The sequence below is a fragment of the Arachis duranensis genome, chromosome 10 (assembly GCF_000817695.3).
Source record: "Arachis duranensis cultivar V14167 chromosome 10, aradu.V14167.gnm2.J7QH, whole genome shotgun sequence".
Lineage (NCBI taxonomy): Eukaryota > Viridiplantae > Streptophyta > Magnoliopsida > Fabales > Fabaceae > Arachis > Arachis duranensis.
The window spans coordinates 13,778,702-13,795,182 of NC_029781.3; the positions used below are offsets into that span (position 1 = coordinate 13,778,702).

The 16,481-nt window shown below is 38.0% G+C and overlaps 4 protein-coding genes across 5 annotated transcripts in view; all 4 read right to left on the minus strand.

The window, feature by feature from the left end:
• Positions 1-7,671: 7,671 nt before the first annotated feature.
• On the minus strand, positions 7,672-13,571 carry LOC107469198 (pentatricopeptide repeat-containing protein At4g21065-like). Of its 2 annotated transcripts, XM_016088577.3 has the most exons (7): positions 12,303-13,571; positions 12,010-12,141; positions 9,028-11,344; positions 8,875-8,928; positions 8,717-8,787; positions 8,530-8,643; positions 7,672-8,253 (listed from the first exon to the last, which is right to left on the minus strand). In XM_016088577.3, the coding sequence occupies exon 3, from the start codon at positions 11,209-11,211 to the stop codon at positions 9,355-9,357; it is 1,857 nt and encodes a 618-aa protein (XP_015944063.2). In that variant the 5' UTR covers positions 11,212-11,344; positions 12,010-12,141; positions 12,303-13,571; the 3' UTR covers positions 7,672-8,253; positions 8,530-8,643; positions 8,717-8,787; positions 8,875-8,928; positions 9,028-9,354. The 2 variants fall into 2 exon arrangements, with proteins under 2 accessions (XP_015944063.2, XP_052111410.1); XM_052255450.1 differs by lacking the exons at positions 12,010-12,141; positions 12,303-13,571 and having other exon boundaries at positions 9,028-11,350.
• On the minus strand, positions 12,344-12,835 carry LOC107469181 (BAG family molecular chaperone regulator 1-like). Its single transcript, XM_016088564.1, has 2 exons — positions 12,767-12,835; positions 12,344-12,721 (listed from the first exon to the last, which is right to left on the minus strand). The coding sequence occupies exons 1-2, from the start codon at positions 12,833-12,835 to the stop codon at positions 12,344-12,346; spliced, it is 447 nt and encodes a 148-aa protein (XP_015944050.1).
• Positions 13,572-13,723: 152 nt separating the features above from the next.
• On the minus strand, positions 13,724-15,324 carry LOC107469179 (uncharacterized; the record flags this gene model as incomplete). The annotated part of the gene is made up of 2 exons (XM_016088563.3): positions 13,724-14,348; positions 15,010-15,324. Coding segments are annotated over 2 exons (783 nt in total), but the record flags the coding sequence as incomplete, so codon positions are not given.
• Positions 15,325-15,765: 441 nt separating this feature from the next.
• LOC107469197 (uncharacterized) overlaps positions 15,766-16,481 on the minus strand; it is a gene marked incomplete in the record, with an annotated part of 982 nt that continues 266 nt past the window's right edge. The window contains 2 exon segments of the mRNA XM_016088576.3: positions 15,766-16,121; positions 16,200-16,481. Coding sequence (XP_015944062.1) covers positions 15,840-16,121; positions 16,200-16,481 — 564 coding nt within the window.

Below are 16,481 nucleotides of genomic sequence, written 5' to 3' on the forward strand. Positions count from 1 at the left end.
TTGGATGGTGACTTGGGAAGGGAGACCTCCCCACACTTAGACAATGCGAGGTCTACTTCTTTGTGCTCTTCTTTGTGTATTTCCACCTCTTTGTGAGCTTCCTTAATTTCAACATTTTTCCCTTTTTCACTTGGCTTGGTGTTGTCTTCAAGAATTTCATCTTGCCCAATGGAAGGTGATTCAATTTTGGATAGGAATTCATTGATGAATGAATCCATCTCTTGATCAACCTCTTCATATTCTTCAATTTCAATATACAACATGCCAAATTTTTCCTCTTGGTAGCTCTCTTTTGATTCACTCTCCTCTTCATTGTTCACCAAGGGTATGGGAGGTTGTGCACACTCTTCTATAATTTCAACTCCATGTCCAATGGGAGAGGATTCCATTGTAGAGAGAAATTCATCCATGATAGAATCCATCTCTTGATAAGCCTCTTCCAAGTCTCCAACGATGATATGCCTTGGAGGTTGCGCACCCTCCTCAACATCAATATCAAGCTTCTTGGAAGAGTTCTTCATGATGCTACATTCCCATGGACTTTCAACATCTCCTAAATCTTGAACCACCTCTTCCTTTTCTTCAATGATCATAGGCTCCTCCAATTGTTCCAATACAAAATTTGACTCCTCCTTCTTCACCGGATTTTCCAATTTCTCCTTCATGCTTTGCTCTTCTTTTGACTTTGCACATGGGGTCACGGAAGTACCTTGAGTGTTCAAGCATTGGTAGGCTAAGGTGGACACTACCTTGGTCAAGTTGGTCACAAACTCAAGTGTATCTCGCTTCATAGCTTCTTGTCCTTGAAGTAACAAAGTGAGAGGATCGCCTATTGGGGCTTGGGGTGAATAGGAAGGTTCATTATTTTGGAGAGATGGTTCATAGTAGGAAGGTGGTTCTTCTTGGTAAGGGTATGGAGATGGTGAGTGTTGAGGTGGTTCATGGTAGTAATCTTGATAGGGTTGTGGTGGGTCCAAAGGTTCTTGCTCATAATGGTCATAAAAATATGGTGTGGATGATTGGTCATATGATGGATATGGATCATGGGAAGGTGCTTTGGTATGGAAAGGCTTGTGAGAATGGTTGAGGTTCATGTTGAGGATGAGATTCATAGGCATATGATGGTGATTGTTGAGGAGATTCATCATAGCCGTTAAATTGGCATGCATTAGGACGGAAATTATACCTATAAGTGTCCGGAGGTTGTTGCCAATAGGAGTGATCAATTCCTTGAGGCTCCTCCCATCTTTGATGATTCCATCCATGGTACATATTGCCATTAAAGTCTATATTTCCTACAACACAATTAGAACCAAACTCAAAGCCAAAGTGAGAATTCATAGTGAGAGAACAAAATAAAACTAACAAAAACTAGAGAATAAAGCAAAAGTAAGATATTCACACTATTCACATATATACAACAACCAATAACATAACACCATTGCAATTCCCCGGCAACGGCGCCATTTTGACGATTAGATTTTTGACGGTTTAGAATTTCTCAAATAAAATCTTGTCGAAGTATAGTTTCTAAACCAAGCAATAATCCTTTCATACAAAAAGTTGTTTGTCACTAAAACAAACCCCTAAAATTAATAACCGAAGTATTGAAACCTCGGGTCGTTCTCCCTAGGAATTACAATAAAGTGTCTTGTTATTGGTTATGAGTTATTTTTAGGGTTTTGATAAGAGGCATGAAATATAAATGGAAAGAAAGTAAACTAATGGCTAAAAAGGTCTTTGCAAGGGTTGGTAGTCAAGGATCTCTATCCTAATCACTAACCACAATATGAGAATTGGCAAGGATTAATCTCATTAAGTCATCCTCTAACTAGTAGTAAAGGAAAGTTAAATGAGATATATCAATCCTAGTCCATAAGTCCTAACTCTTCACTAGTTCAACTAGTGAGAACTAGAGTCAATGGATCCCAATCATCAATTACTTGGACATTAGCAACTCAAGAGTTCCCTAGTTACCTTTCCAAGCCAAGAGAATAAAATTCTACTCTAAAATCCTTCCAAGCATTTCATCAAACACTTGGAAGGAACAAAAGAAAAGCATAGTAAATTGACAACAAGAATGAAATCTAACAACAATTATTGAAAGGAATTAACAACAACAATTAAAAGAAACACATTTATTATGAATTACCTTGAATTGAATGGAGAGAAAATAGAAGGGATAAGAGTAGATCTACAACAAAGTATAAGAACAACATAAAGAAAATTACAACAAAAGAATAGAGGAAGATGAATGTAACAACAAGGAATTGAAAGGTAGAAGTAGAAGAAGATGAATAAAATCTAGATCTAAGAACTAAACCTAATCCTAATCCTAATTCTAGAGAGAAGTGAGAGCTTCTCTCTCTAGAAACTAATTCTAACTACTAAACTAAACTAATGGTAACTAACTTCTAAAGTGTGTAAAGTATGAAAAGTATGTTCATTTCCCCTTCAATCCTTGGCTTAAATAGCATCAGAAATGAGTTGGATTGGGCCCACAAGGCTTCTAAAATCGCTGGCCACGTTTTGCTTTAAGTAAACCAGGTGGCAGCAACGGCGCGTGCGCGCCACCACACGTGTAGCAACTATGGCAAATCTTATATCGTTGCGAAGCCCCGGATGTTAGCTTTCCAACCCAACTGGAACCGCATCATTTGGACCTCTGTAGCTCAAGTTATGGTCGTTTAAGTGTGAAGAGGTCGGCTTGACAGCTTTCCGGTTCTTTCATTTCTTCATGAGTTCTCCAACTTTTCATGCTTTCTTTCTTCATTCCCTTGATCCAATCTTTGCCTCCTAAACCTTAAATCACTTAACAAACATATTAAGGCATCTAATGGAATCAAGGAGAATTAGATTTAGCTATTTTAAGTCCTAAAAAGCATGTTTTCACTCTTAAGCACAATTAAGGGAGAAGTTATAAAACCATGCTATTTCATTGAATAAATGTGGGTAAAAGGTTATAAAATCCCCTAAAATCAGTACAAGACAAACCCTACAAATGGGGTTTGTCATCAGGCTGGACAGCTTTAGCAGTTCCTTCAGTTTCTTGTATTCCTTCTACTTTTACATGCTTCCTTTCCATCCTCTAAGCCATTCCTGCCCTGAAATCTCTGAAAACACTTAACACACATATCACGGCATCGAATGGTATAAAAGAGAAATTAAAATACACAATTTAAAGCTTTAGGAAGCAAGTTTTCAATCATAGAATAAAATTGGGAAGGAATTGTAATATCATGCAATTCATATGAATAAGTGGGTGAAAAGCTGATAAAAACCATTCAATTTAGCACAAGATAAACCATAAAATAGTGGTTTATCAGCAACCCTATTCTTGTCCTCTCTTGGACAAGCGTGGTCATCGTTGAAGGTTTTGATTTGCCAACATGTGTTCTCATGGTCTCTTGATGCATAAGCGACCCAAGGACAATCACTGACCTTACAAACCGCCCTGCATCTTATGTTGTCATTTTTCACTAGCTTTATACTTCGACCCTCATGGATTGTGTATTCCCTCACAGCTTCTCTAAATTTCCATTTCGTTCTGAATTTCATGCCAACCTCAAGATGCAACTCTCCAAACCTTGCACCCTCCCTAAATAGCGGACATGCCTCCTCAGAATCATTTCCTTCCTCCAGCTCATCTTCTGAGTTCGGAGGCATTTTCATCTCTTCTGAGTGCCAAAAATTGGTGTCATCTGAGTCAACACCTGGTGCTAGTCCATCATCTTCCACTTCATCAACACAACCCACGAACCTAAGATCAACTTCAGCGTCGCTTACCTCCTGCACCAAACCGTCATCTTCATCCAATATCTTCTCCTTCCCTTTCCATATTGGATTAACATTTCTAGTCCCCACATCTGATTGTACCTTGTGTCTTCTAATCCTACTACCAGTTTCATTATCATTCCCTATAGCCTCAGAATCAGAGGAACTACCCTCATCCAGTCCTGGCTTAAAAAGGCTATCCTCATCACTGTCAGAGGAGTCAGAAGACACATCAAATGGAATTTCATTGTTAAACACTTTGCTCCTGAATCCTCTAGCAGCAGACCGTGTACAAGGTCTCCTGGAAATACTTGATCTCTTCGTAGGCTGGCTGGATCTGGTGGGTTTGGTGTGCTTGGTGGACTTGGTGGTCTTGGTGGTCTGGGTGCGCTTGGTGGGCTTGGTGGGCTGGTATAGTCTATTGGGTTTCGTTGCCTGGGGGGGTTGGTTGTCTTGGGAGGTTTAGTGTTTTTTGTTGGCACCTTGGGCTGGGTAGGAGTCCTTGACACTGGCTTTGGCTGTGTGACTTCAGATATAGTATGAACTTTAGTGTTAGAGTGTGATGGTACAACCTTCGGGGTGGGAGCAACTATAAGTGCATGAGTCTCAATCGGTTGAGGACTGACAACAGCATCTTTAGCATTACACCCCTCTCCACCATCTTCATCCAAGTACACAACTGTGTTACCTCCCTCTAACACCTCCGAAACTGACACTCCATGCTCGAAATATACCTCAATCATTCCCTCGTTCGTCCTAGCATATTTCACCATCTCTCTTATCTCTTTGTCACTGTTTACATTTCTCAACCCGTTATCCAAGCCTTTTTCAGGCACATGCCACCAACAATGCGTTATGTCATTATACCCAAGCTCCTTATGGTAGTTCCGTATGAAGAATACATCCAGCGTGTCAATTTCTAGATCACCTAAACAGGCCTTGTTGTCCAGTGAATAAATCATAACCCCTTATGCATTCTTTTTGAAGTCACCCCCATGATGAAACATGATGTCCAACATCTCCTCCTTCTGCAAGAAATTTATAGTTTTTACTTAATACAGGCAGAATTTGAAAGCCTACTAATGCATTATAAAAAAAATAACATCAACACCTCAAGAACACATTTTTGACCATATCCCTATTTCATTCCGGTTAAATATAGTAACCCCACAAACCCCAGCTAACCTTCAAACCCTGGACACTACAATGACACCAACACTACTAAACCTCAGACATATAAACAACTTGCATATCAACAACCAACACTGAATCAAAAATGCAAAGTACAAAAAAAGGGAGAGAGATTTCCTTGAATACGATCACAAAGTCCGAATCTCTTGCTTTTGGTGATGGAGGGGGAAGAACGAAAACCTCTAGCTTCTTCTTCTCTCAACTTTTTCAACCCAGGAATTAGAACCCTATGGTTACGCCATTGATGATTATACGAAGATGGAGTCAGAGGGTGTAAGAAGAAGAGACAAGTGATGTTTGTATTGGCGAGAAAACTGATATTCATGCTAAATAATGTCAAAACAGCATCGTTTTTGGCTATCAATGGCGCCAAACCAAAACGATGCTATTTCGGAGTCCTCCAGTATGGCAAACTAAGTCAACGTCAGTGCTCCAGTGATGAGTCATCACCAGAAATATACCTAGGGACCACTTTGAGTGCTCGGAGTTCTATCTGGAGGACTACAATGGGAAAATCGGGATCTTAGGGATTACTATGGGTATTTGCTTGAATATCAGGGACGACTATGGGTATTTACTCGAGCAATCAATTCGGTCATATGACTGAGTCACTGAATCACTGGTTCAACCGATGAATCACAGATTGAACTGAATAACCCGATAACATTAAAAAATAAAAACATAAATCATATTAGCCAACAAATTACCTAATTAAAAGTAATTAATATCCCATCATATTAATTAGACTTCTCTATATTCTCATTAGCATATCAATTATCAGTTATGTATTCTTGATAATATTTTATATATGGCTGATACTACCTCCATTAAAAAAAGGGACATGAGGCAATATGGAAATAACATGGATTTTTTTTAAATAAATAAAATATATATTATAATTACTAATATACGTATTTTTTAGAGTATTTACGTTTTTCTACACTAAATCTTAGTATAAACGAGATAAATATGACCACATTTATGAGATAAAGCACGCATACATCTCCACATATCACGTTTATAAATGTGTTGTGAAACGTACTCTCGTTTATCGTGTAAACAAAATATAGCTATACTTATCTCGTTTACACTGTAAACGAAATAAGGCTTAATGGCGCCAATAAATAGAACTCGTTGACTGCATTCCTAACCCCACTCATTATTGACGTCTCTCTCATTTCTCTCTTTCTCTAGCCATTTTATTGATATTTCTGACTTCTGTGGATGTTATGGCACATAATCCTGATATCATCCACTTAAAGGCTAGCCGGCACATTATGGGAGCCATCGATACTAGCATCCTATACCCAAATTCTACTAACCTATTTTCACTTCAACGTTACCAAGAACTACTGATATATTGGAGTCGATACAAGTATCAAAACAAACCCTCTTGCACTTTCTATTAGTCTTTCCCAGATTAGAAGCTTGTTGCTTCTCCCGTGATTGATTTCTAATTATCTATTTGAATCAACATTGATTCCCTCAATTGAATCATGTTGTTCCACAACCTGTTCTTGAGCGGCTTTTTTTCTCATCTTCCTGTTTCTCTTCTTGTACTTCTTTGTCCCATTTATATCACCAGAATTACTAAATGGTGAAGTTACACTGCACATCAGACAATCTAATTCCTTTTTGTGAATTCTGAAGTTTAGTATTTTCAGCATAATCACTGTATTTATTTCTTTCAAGCTCTTTTAAGGCTTCCAGCAAATCTTCTTGATTTTTGCTGATCACACCGGCAAATCTAATTCCTAAATTTATGTATGAATAACCCGGGGCTCCAATTCTCTCCTTACCTGCAATTTGACAGGACTAGAAAATAATTCAAGAGAGCAGGCCTTTGTGTCCACTCAAACAGCTCACTATTAAAGAGATCAAAAGAGGTTTTATTTTGCACCTCATCCTACATGAAAATAGTAAGAAGCCAAGAAATAAAATCTGTAATTTATTATAAGTCTCTTCTAAAGTAATCTGATTTTAACCATGAAAACTCAATTTCCAAATTTTGTTCTGAGTGACTTCAATAACGTTTATCACCAACTAAGGGTGTGTTTGTGAAACACGTTGGAGAGCATAAAAGTGTGTTTCAATGTTTTGAACGCTGTTCTTTGATATTTAGCAACTTTTCTTCTCTGAACGCCAACATAATTCTGCATCCCAAAAGTTCGTTCACTAGAAGCAAGAAATTGTAGCTTCTGCGTTTACTCAAGGTACGTTTAGGTTCGTTATTAATTATTATTGGTTTTTCCATAATTTTTTCTAAATAAATACTGAGAATATTAAAACAATTATTCTAATTTTTGTGCATTGTTTACTATTTTAATTTTTTATAATATGTATTATTGTTCCTATTAGAAATGATAAATTAAATAAAAAATTAATTATAAATAATAATAAAAATATAATTTGTAAAAAATTAGAACCTAAAATAATAATAAAAATAAGATTATTAAGAATACTTAAAAAAGTACTAAAATATATAAAAAAAATACTTATAAAAATTTTAACTAATATTATCCAAACAATATTTATTTTATTAAAATCAATTTTACTAAAAATTGCCAAACATAAATCACATTGACACAAACTCACTACTACCCAAAATCAATTCTATAAAATCACTTTCAATCAAACTCCAATTTGTCCAACGTAAATCTAAACACACAGCAAGTAGGTGAACAGTTTAAACCATGAGACTGGGAAGTGATTTTCATCAGCCATATAAAACAAACAGTTACTGAAAAAAAAAAAAAGGGTGTACAATTTCATAGTTTATGACGACGTATTCAGTTGCTATAACAACCCATTACTTACTGATAATGTCAGTTAGTCGGATTTTCATCATCATAGTCCTTGGGATCACTGAATGAAGGAGGGCTTGGTGTTGGGCTTTCATCTATAAGCTTTTCCCCGAAAGTTTGCTGACTTAAATTCTCAACACCTTCCTCCTCTCTTAACCAAAAGAAAGGTGAAAGAACAGGTACATCTATTTCACTTTGGAGAGGGTTTTCATTTGCAGTATCAGTATCCTTTTCTTTTCCCTCTTTTTTAGTTTCACAGAGGGAGTCTTCGGAGCTTGAATTTTTTAATGGAGTTTCGGAAAGAGGATCTTGTGGCACCTGAACCCTTTTCTAGCTGGAAGAGAAGGTTTTGCAGTGTCAGGAACATTCTTCTTCCCTGACACATTGTTTTTGAGGGTTTTCCTTTTCTGAGCAGGGTTTCGATGACTTCGAGTAGCATCCTCTCTACCACAGTCAGCATCAGCTTGACATTGCGTTTCTTCATCTGCCAGGTAACTAAATGTCAGTAAAGTATAAAAAGGAGGATATAAATGCATATACTTGAAAGCATATTCCTATATTTGAAACAAAGCTAGAACTTGAACCTATAAACCCACAGGCAAATTAGCTTGCAACTAAAAGATAGCACAGGCATATGCTTATTACAACACATCAAATCAATAAAATAGTGCATAATGCAAATAAAAACTTGAACACAAGTCATAATAATTTGGAAGTAGGTGAAGTTATACATAGACAAAAACAGATGGGAAAAGCTAACCTGGAAACTTAGAGTGATGCGGATTCTGGGTGAGGAATAAGTTCATACCAGAAGAGCGTTCCATTCTTTTGTAAATGTTGACCAAGTTGAGCGAACGAGGACTAGGACGAATCTCTTCAGACAAAATAACCAAAATTACTAAAAGAACCTTTAAGATAAAGAAAGGAGGTAAGAGGAGGAGGGGTACCTCGAGGGAAGAAGGGTAGTTTATAGACAGGGCAATCAGAAGACAACTTCATAGACTTGACGATACAAAAGCTGAAACCACCAAAATTGAATAACAAACACATAAGAATGCTTCATTTCGGATTTTGTATAACGAATAACAAGAAGAAGAATACTTACTTGCAGAAGACATGGCTGCATGGGAGACTAGCCGGAGAATTCAGCAAACTTAAACTTCACAGATCATACAAAACAACGAAAAGAAATTAATTAATTAATTAATTGTACTATGAGGATTATTAGCATAAGATTAGAAAGAGAGTGTGTGAATACCAAATGGGGCACTGGAGTTCTCTTCCCATTTCCTCCAGATCCTACGATTCGCCATTGTTATACTCGATTGACACATCAAAGAAGGGCGAAAACGATTCTGATTCTATTCAGTTTATATCGAAAGAGAGTTCAGAATATTTGTGCTTCAAATAAATAGTTTTGCAGCGATTTTTATTATTTGAATTTGAAGGTGTGCCAACTCATTTCCTTCGCGCCTCTGTTTTGCAGTGCAAGCTTAAGAGTTCACAAATTTATGGTTTGATTCCATCCTTTAAGCTATTTCACCTAAAATTATCAAATAGTGTTTAACTTTCATTACATCCAATATTACCAGTAATCTTTACATGAACATGAACCACCTCTAAAATGGTGGAACCTACTACGATCCCTGATAACAATCTCTCTACCATAAACCTTTGATATGAGTTTTATAGCCATATGACAATCTGCACAAACCCTCAAGTTCTTCATGACCCTAATTGGGGTCCCTGGTGGTGTATTTAGGATCATAAAAGCGATTGCCACCTTTTCACTGTGATAAGACAAAGCTTGCTCCTTCTCCTCTTCCTCTATGTCTGCAAGTACATTTGCAGTGTGAGGAACATAACCTTCTAACTTCAGCAACTCTGTGATTTTCTCTAACAGTGCATATACATCCTTACTCTGAGGATGAGACCTGTCGCCCATAGTAAACTCATAAACCCGATTTCCCAACTCCACCATGCTATAGCCAGGTGTTTTCCTAACACCATCCTCTAGCATTGATCTTCTTACTGTCTGTACATCCGACCAACGGTGTTCGGCCGCATAAATATTCGAGAGAAGCACATAGTCCCCGCTATGTTTAGGCTCTAACTTCAAAAGGTGTGATCTAGCTATCTCCCCTAGGCCTAAATGACCATGGATTGTGCATGCTCCCAATAAGGTCCTCCAAATAACAGAATTTGGCTGCATTGGCATGTTCTGAATATATTCATATGCTTGTTTCACTAAACCTGCCCTACTCAGCAGGTCCACCATGCAGCCATAGTGTTCTATCCTTGGCATGATTCCATATTCATCGTTCATCCTTCTAAAGTAATTAAACCCTTCATTCAACATTCCACAGTGGCTGCAAGCATACAAGACACCAACAAAAGTAATCTCACTAGGCTTAACTCTTTGTTCTTCCATCTCTTTGAAAAACTCAAGTGCTTCCTCCCCAAAGCCATTCACTGCCAAGCCAACAATCAAAGAAGTAAAAGAAACCACATTCCTTTCTCTCATCTCGCCAAAAACTTGTTTCGCCTCCCTGATGCTCCCACACTTGGCATAAAAGTCCAGCAGTGAATTGTTCACATGCATGTTCTCTGTCAATCCTACCTTCAACAAGAACACATGTACCCTACGTCCTAATTCTAGAGCTCCAAGTTCAGCACAAGCAGATAAAAGGCTAACCATAGTGAACCCATCCGGCTCCAGTCCCTTCGTGTTCATCTCCCTGAATAGTGTCAAGGCCTCACTAGGCCTGCCATTAAGAGCAAACCCATTAATCACAGAATTCCAAGCCACAAGATCTCTTTCCACCATTGACTCAAACACCTTGTGTGCGCTTTCTGTGTCGCCGCAAACAGCATACATGTGAAGCAAACCGTTCTGAACAAACATCAAAGACCCAAACCCTTTTCTCACTGTAACTGAATGTATAGCTTCCCCTTCTCTAACATTCAAAGACTTGGCAACAGCCTTGAGAAGAAAAGGGTAAGTGTGAGTGTCAGGCTCAACACAAGACACCGACATTTTACGGTAGAAATGAAGTGCAGGACTTGGGTCATCACTTTCAGCATAACCCCTTATCATGGTGTTCCAAGTGAACACATTTGGGTCATGCAATACAGCAAACACATGGTAGGCATAAGACATGGGTGCAGAGAGGGATACAATAGTAAAAATGAGATGCTTGCCCATGTCAGGGTTGTGGAGTGGGACACCATGCCTAAGTGAGTATCCATGGATTTGCCTTAGTTTGGATATGGAAGATGCCCAAAACTGCAATAGAGCAATGCATTTTGTGACAATATGGGGTACTGGGTTCTGTGTGGCAGTTGATGATGATGATAAGAAGGTTGAGGAACATAGGTGAATTTTGGGGTTCAACGGCTGAGATGTGTGCACCAATGAGGAGAGCTTTGAGTATAGTCTCATGTTACATCGTACGATACCACAACATGCTAAGGATTTGATATGTTAATGTTCGCTTAGATCGAGTCTATATTGTGCAATGTGTAATCTGAATATAGTGCTGCCTCTTTTTTCTCCCTTGGAAAGGATCCACTCCCTTTTAAAAGAATACAAAATAGTGAAAATACAGACGTAGTTTTTTATGGCATAATAATAGTCTTATATGGCATATATATATATTTGAAGATGAAAATTTCAAAATTGAAGCAAAATGGCATAAGATTATATAATTCGAGTTATTAAGCAGTTGAGCATATGACATATTTTCACACTAATAATCATAAGTTGAATAAGAAATATAAGACACTGGATTACACTTTCAATAAAAAAAATTTATATCACAATTTCATATCTTCCACATCATTATTGACCAGCAAAATAAGGATCAATAACTTTACAATCAAGTAATAAATATAGACATATTAAAACTCCAAACAATAATTTTGACAAAGATACAAGTATTTTGAACAGAACTTTTTCAGAGCACGCAATATTTATTGGCAGAAGAGTTGGCATAAAATAAAATAAAAGAAGCAAAGTCAATCAAATATTTCCCACAGTCGACGAAGGAGGATGATCAAAGGTCTCCCAGTTGGTTGTACCAACAACATGCTTTATTCTTGCATTAGATATCTTAAGTGCATCCAATGTTTCATCACATTTCTGCACTTTCTTTTCTTGAAAATATGTAACCATCAAATTTAGCATATAACTCATCATTCCTCTTGAACTTGTGTGATAATAAAGAATGGAATTAAATACCTGAACACTTTTTTGTGCAGAAACATCTCCTGTTGAAATGCTTTTTAACTTGATTGCTTGTCTCGCAAACATCTCAATTAGTGTCGAAATCTGAGTCCCCATTCGAAATGGACTTGTCAATTGCAGACACCTCTATAGATCAGGGAAACAGAAACAAATTGAGTTATATGTGTGTTCATTATGCATTAATGAGAGGAACTTATTATAGGGGGTTGTGCTCTCTATAAATTTTAATATAGCCTAATCAAATCAAAATAAACATACAATGAAGACCATTAAACGTCTTAACCTACATAATTTGTGAGCATAATTCAACTGCCCTGTGTCCACCAAATTACGAAAGAGTTGCATAGGTATGTATCTGTTGTGCGAGGTGGTCGAGTTGGAGGATAATATCGTTGATTGCGCCAGTCGCAGTCTGAATCTTAGCGTTCCTACGCATCTGTATGAATCTGCGTTGGATGCTCGAAAGGTCTTCAATCAGAACCAAGTTTGATCTGTCTTTCACTCCGCAAATGTCTAAGTACTCTCCGTTCTCTCTCTCTCTTCCTCTGTACACCAAGCTCTGTTCATCAACCTGCAACCCCGTTTCCACGCTCAGAATCTTCACCTCGAGGAAACTGCTCATGCAACTCACACTGATCTCATACCTCAATCCACCGTAAGCAATTCGAAGCCTCAACTTCGGTGTCGGAGCATCATCGCTCCTTTTCTACACCAACATTCTGAAATCCTAACACATTCCCCCGGGCCTCACCTCCCACTCTGTCTCTTCATTCCTACTCCTAACACCATCGCCATGCACATTCACTTTCTTTCTCACCATTTTTTAAATTCTTAACTTTCGCGGCAAAACAACAAAATATCTGAATTGAATCAATGAGTGAAGTTGCCGACAGAAACAAGTTTGTAAATGGTTTTATGGTTGGGTTTTATATCTAACAAGTGGGGAATTTATGTGTGGCATTTGGATTTGGGTATGATGTGATTTTGAATGCGGGAGAGCCAATCCTAGCCGTTGGTGGGATCAAGGTCAAGAGATCTTAGGCCATTTCCGTGATGGGGACATGTGATGTTAAGATTTGTTAATAGGATCTAACAACTTGCAGTCAAGTTATTATAACGAATGAAAGTGATTAACTTCTTGAATAAAGAGAAATATTCTTAGGTCCTAAGAAATACCTTCCTTCTATTTTATCAAATGAATTTATGTTGGAAGAGTATATTACTAGACAAGAATCAATTAGTGACACTTCTACCATTTAGTAACGACAAAGCAGTGTGTCAGCAATAATAATCTGTTGAGAGAGGTGCTTTGTTTGAAGATGGATGGCTGCTAAATTAGGGTTCAAACGGAAATTGTGTTTGACATGTCTGTTGAAAAATGATATGATAAGCTACCATTGAGATAATCCACAAAAACATGAAGGAAACTCTAACCCTACTAGTCTGAAATCTCTCCATAAGTAAAGATACGATACAATATTATCCGACACAAGTGGTCAAAATATTGAGCCAAGATCTATTTGCATCCTTTTTTTTTCTATTTTAGGACCTTATCCATTTTTGGAGGCAATGTACCAAAGTCCAAGACAGGGCCACAGGGTAGCAACTAGCAAGAGCCCCCTCGTTAGCAAAGCCTAAAAGAACTTCGAGAAAAAAAAAACGCACAAACACATGCTTTTATGTGATTTTACCTGCCAAATCAAGCATATTCAAAAAAAATCGTTACACATTAATATCCTCTCTGAAATTTCGGACAGCAAAATTGAATCCTCTTCGTCCTATTTCATCTCCACTTAACAACAACCTATGAGTATATTTGATCAACCCAACAAAGTGGCATCCAAACCCCAACAACTACAATCAAGTTATGTAGCTCTATAATCAAGGAAAAGACGTAGCTTTTGTATAAGCATCTCACGGGTACCAAAAGCTGGTTTCCCATTGGTGATCCAGTCCTTCTCAAGAAGGCTTGCTTTAGCACCAGCTAACATCTCATCATGGAATGCTGATACTATTTGGTATATTGAAGTCCTTAGAACATCAGCAATAACATAAGCTTTTGAGTTTACTGGGCCACTTCTTCTTTTACCAGATGAAACATCCACCCTTCCACCGTTCATTGTTGCCCATCTGATACCGGCAGGTCCCAATAGCTGGTGCGGGGACTGCAGGTTTGTTTTCTTTCCCATGAAATTTTCAACAGCTAGAAGACAGGATATCAACGTTGAAATTACGGCAGCATTACTCCCAGAGAGCTGAGCAACCCCAAACTTATCTTCTTTGCGTGAACAGGCAGTCAGTGAGGCAACAGACCTTGAACACCACGTGTAAAGCTGCATATAAGTAACACAAGGTCTTAATAGGTCACGTGCAAATTCACAATGCTGAGTTAAGTGAACTTTGTTACTAGCGGCCATGATTAGTGATTACTAGGAATGGCAACTGATGACAATGGTCATTTGTGCACATTTACACACCCAAAACAAAAACATGAAATGGTTGTGCACTCATGCTATCCACCTTTAACCACTTGCAATATCCTTATCAATTTTGGCAGAATGGCAGGTAGATCGCTAATAATGATCAGACTTTTGTGGAGTCAAGTCACAAATCGTCAAAATCCTATTTCTATGCAATTCTAAAGTGGCACATGTCTCTTTACACCTCTTTCCAAAACTGTGTATGTTGGCTCCACAACTTCTAAATAAGTTTCAACTTTCAACCATACTAGATAAAAACTGAAGATAAAGTAAAGAGGGCCAACAAACACTGTAACATTGTGAATGCGCCAGGCATATACAATCCAAGATTCCTGACTTTTAAGGTTTTTGTTACTTAAGTTTAAAAATTCAGTGTAATCACAAGAACTGCCAAAACTTTCTAGTTAAACAAAGAAAAAGTTAAATGAACTAGCAAATCTTTCTAGTTGTACCAAAAAGACAAAGTTAGTTAGCTACAAGTAAACAATATAAATATAGTTAGATATGCCCATACCTGGAGAAGCTGCAATTGTTCTAAGCACTTTGAATCAAGTCGTGGATCAGTTGGAGAGGATAACTGATTCGATAGCTGTGCAGGTTTGTCAACAGAATTTCCCATGCCTTCACTAAATATTGTGGCAAGTTGCTCCAGTGGCTTCAAGCACACAGCGATTACTCTTTTGTAAGTCTCACCAGTTTCTTCAAAAAATGCTGCACGCCTCCAAGTGTCAACATTTTTTTCGCATACCATACAGAGATCAAGATACGCAAGATAGCGTAGAAGAGATGTTGGATCACTCTCCTCCAAAGCTAAAAGGAGATGTTCACAACAGAAAATTCAATCAGTAAGCAATAACGTTTTCCTTAATAAAAAAGACCCAGAATTCTATAACTAGTCACTAGTTCAAGGATACATATATACAGAGCTGATTACAAGTTTTTTAGAGGACAGAGTAATGCATGGCTGCTTTCAGAGTTATTTCTTTATTAATATATCACATATATTTAGTCATGAGTCACTGTGCATCTTATAATTTTCTGCAATTCCTGCATTACACAGTGAGAAGACACGACTTACATGAATGTGTGCAACTGTTTGAGTCAATAAAACATCTCAGATATAATGCTAAAATATGCTGCGTAGATCAGAATCCAATTCTAATATAGAAGAGAGATCCTAAATATCATATCTGAAGAGATATTATACATATCATGATGCTGGCACAGCATATTACTGACAAACACAAACTAGTTGAGACAAATGTGCAAATACAATAATATTGGGTTCATTAACGAAACAAAGTTACGCATCTAAATGACTAAAACCAAATGAATTACTAATATTTATAAGTAACTTGAAACAGTTAACATATACATAAGAAGCATGTTGCAGAAACCAACCCGGTGCAAGTGATGAGTCAATTCCCAACAGAAGAAGATAGCAAAAGTGGCAATAGAAAAGACGATCTGCTCGGTGAAGTATCTCTGTAGTGAAATGATGTACTTAAATGGATGTGGGAGAAGCTCTAATAAAATAGCTGAGAAGACGGAAGCCACAATGGAAAGCTTGAGAGCGCGCCTACCAGCCGAAGGAACTCCCATTTTGAAGCTGAAGTAAGGTGGCCGCTGCACAATCAAAAGCAGTTATAGACAGAAACGCATTAAGAAGCTTTAAGTGAGGGAGACAGAGATAGAGAAAGTGACCTGAATGATGGGAAACTCCAAAACCCATCGACGCTTCAAAACGTAATGCAAACCAAAAAGTAAACCAACGAAGAAACCCCTCAACCCGACCCTTCCAATCACCCAAAAGCCCTCACCAATGGCTTGAAGCCCGCATAGGGACACCGCTGCCGCCAGACCAGAAGCTGCGGAGGCGGCCGCGAAGAGCACGAATGATAAGGAAACCTTAGCACGGGCGCGAAAGTGGGCGGAGTCGGGTGTGGCGGAGTCGGAGGGGATGAAGAGGAAGCGGAGGAGACGGGC

Bases quoted from the DNA above. Each gene is read 5' to 3' on its own strand.
- LOC107469181 (XM_016088564.1), bottom strand. From the start codon at position 12,835: ATGGTGAGAAAGAAAGTGAATGTGCATGGCGATGGTGTTAGGAGTAGG. The intron at 12,722-12,766 runs GTGAGGCCCGGG...ATGTTGGTGTAG, and splicing joins ATGAAGAGACAGAGTGGGAG to AAAAGGAGCGATGATGCTCC.
- LOC107469198 (XM_016088577.3), bottom strand. From the start codon at position 11,211: ATGAGACTATACTCAAAGCTCTCCTCATTGGTGCACACATCTCAGCCG.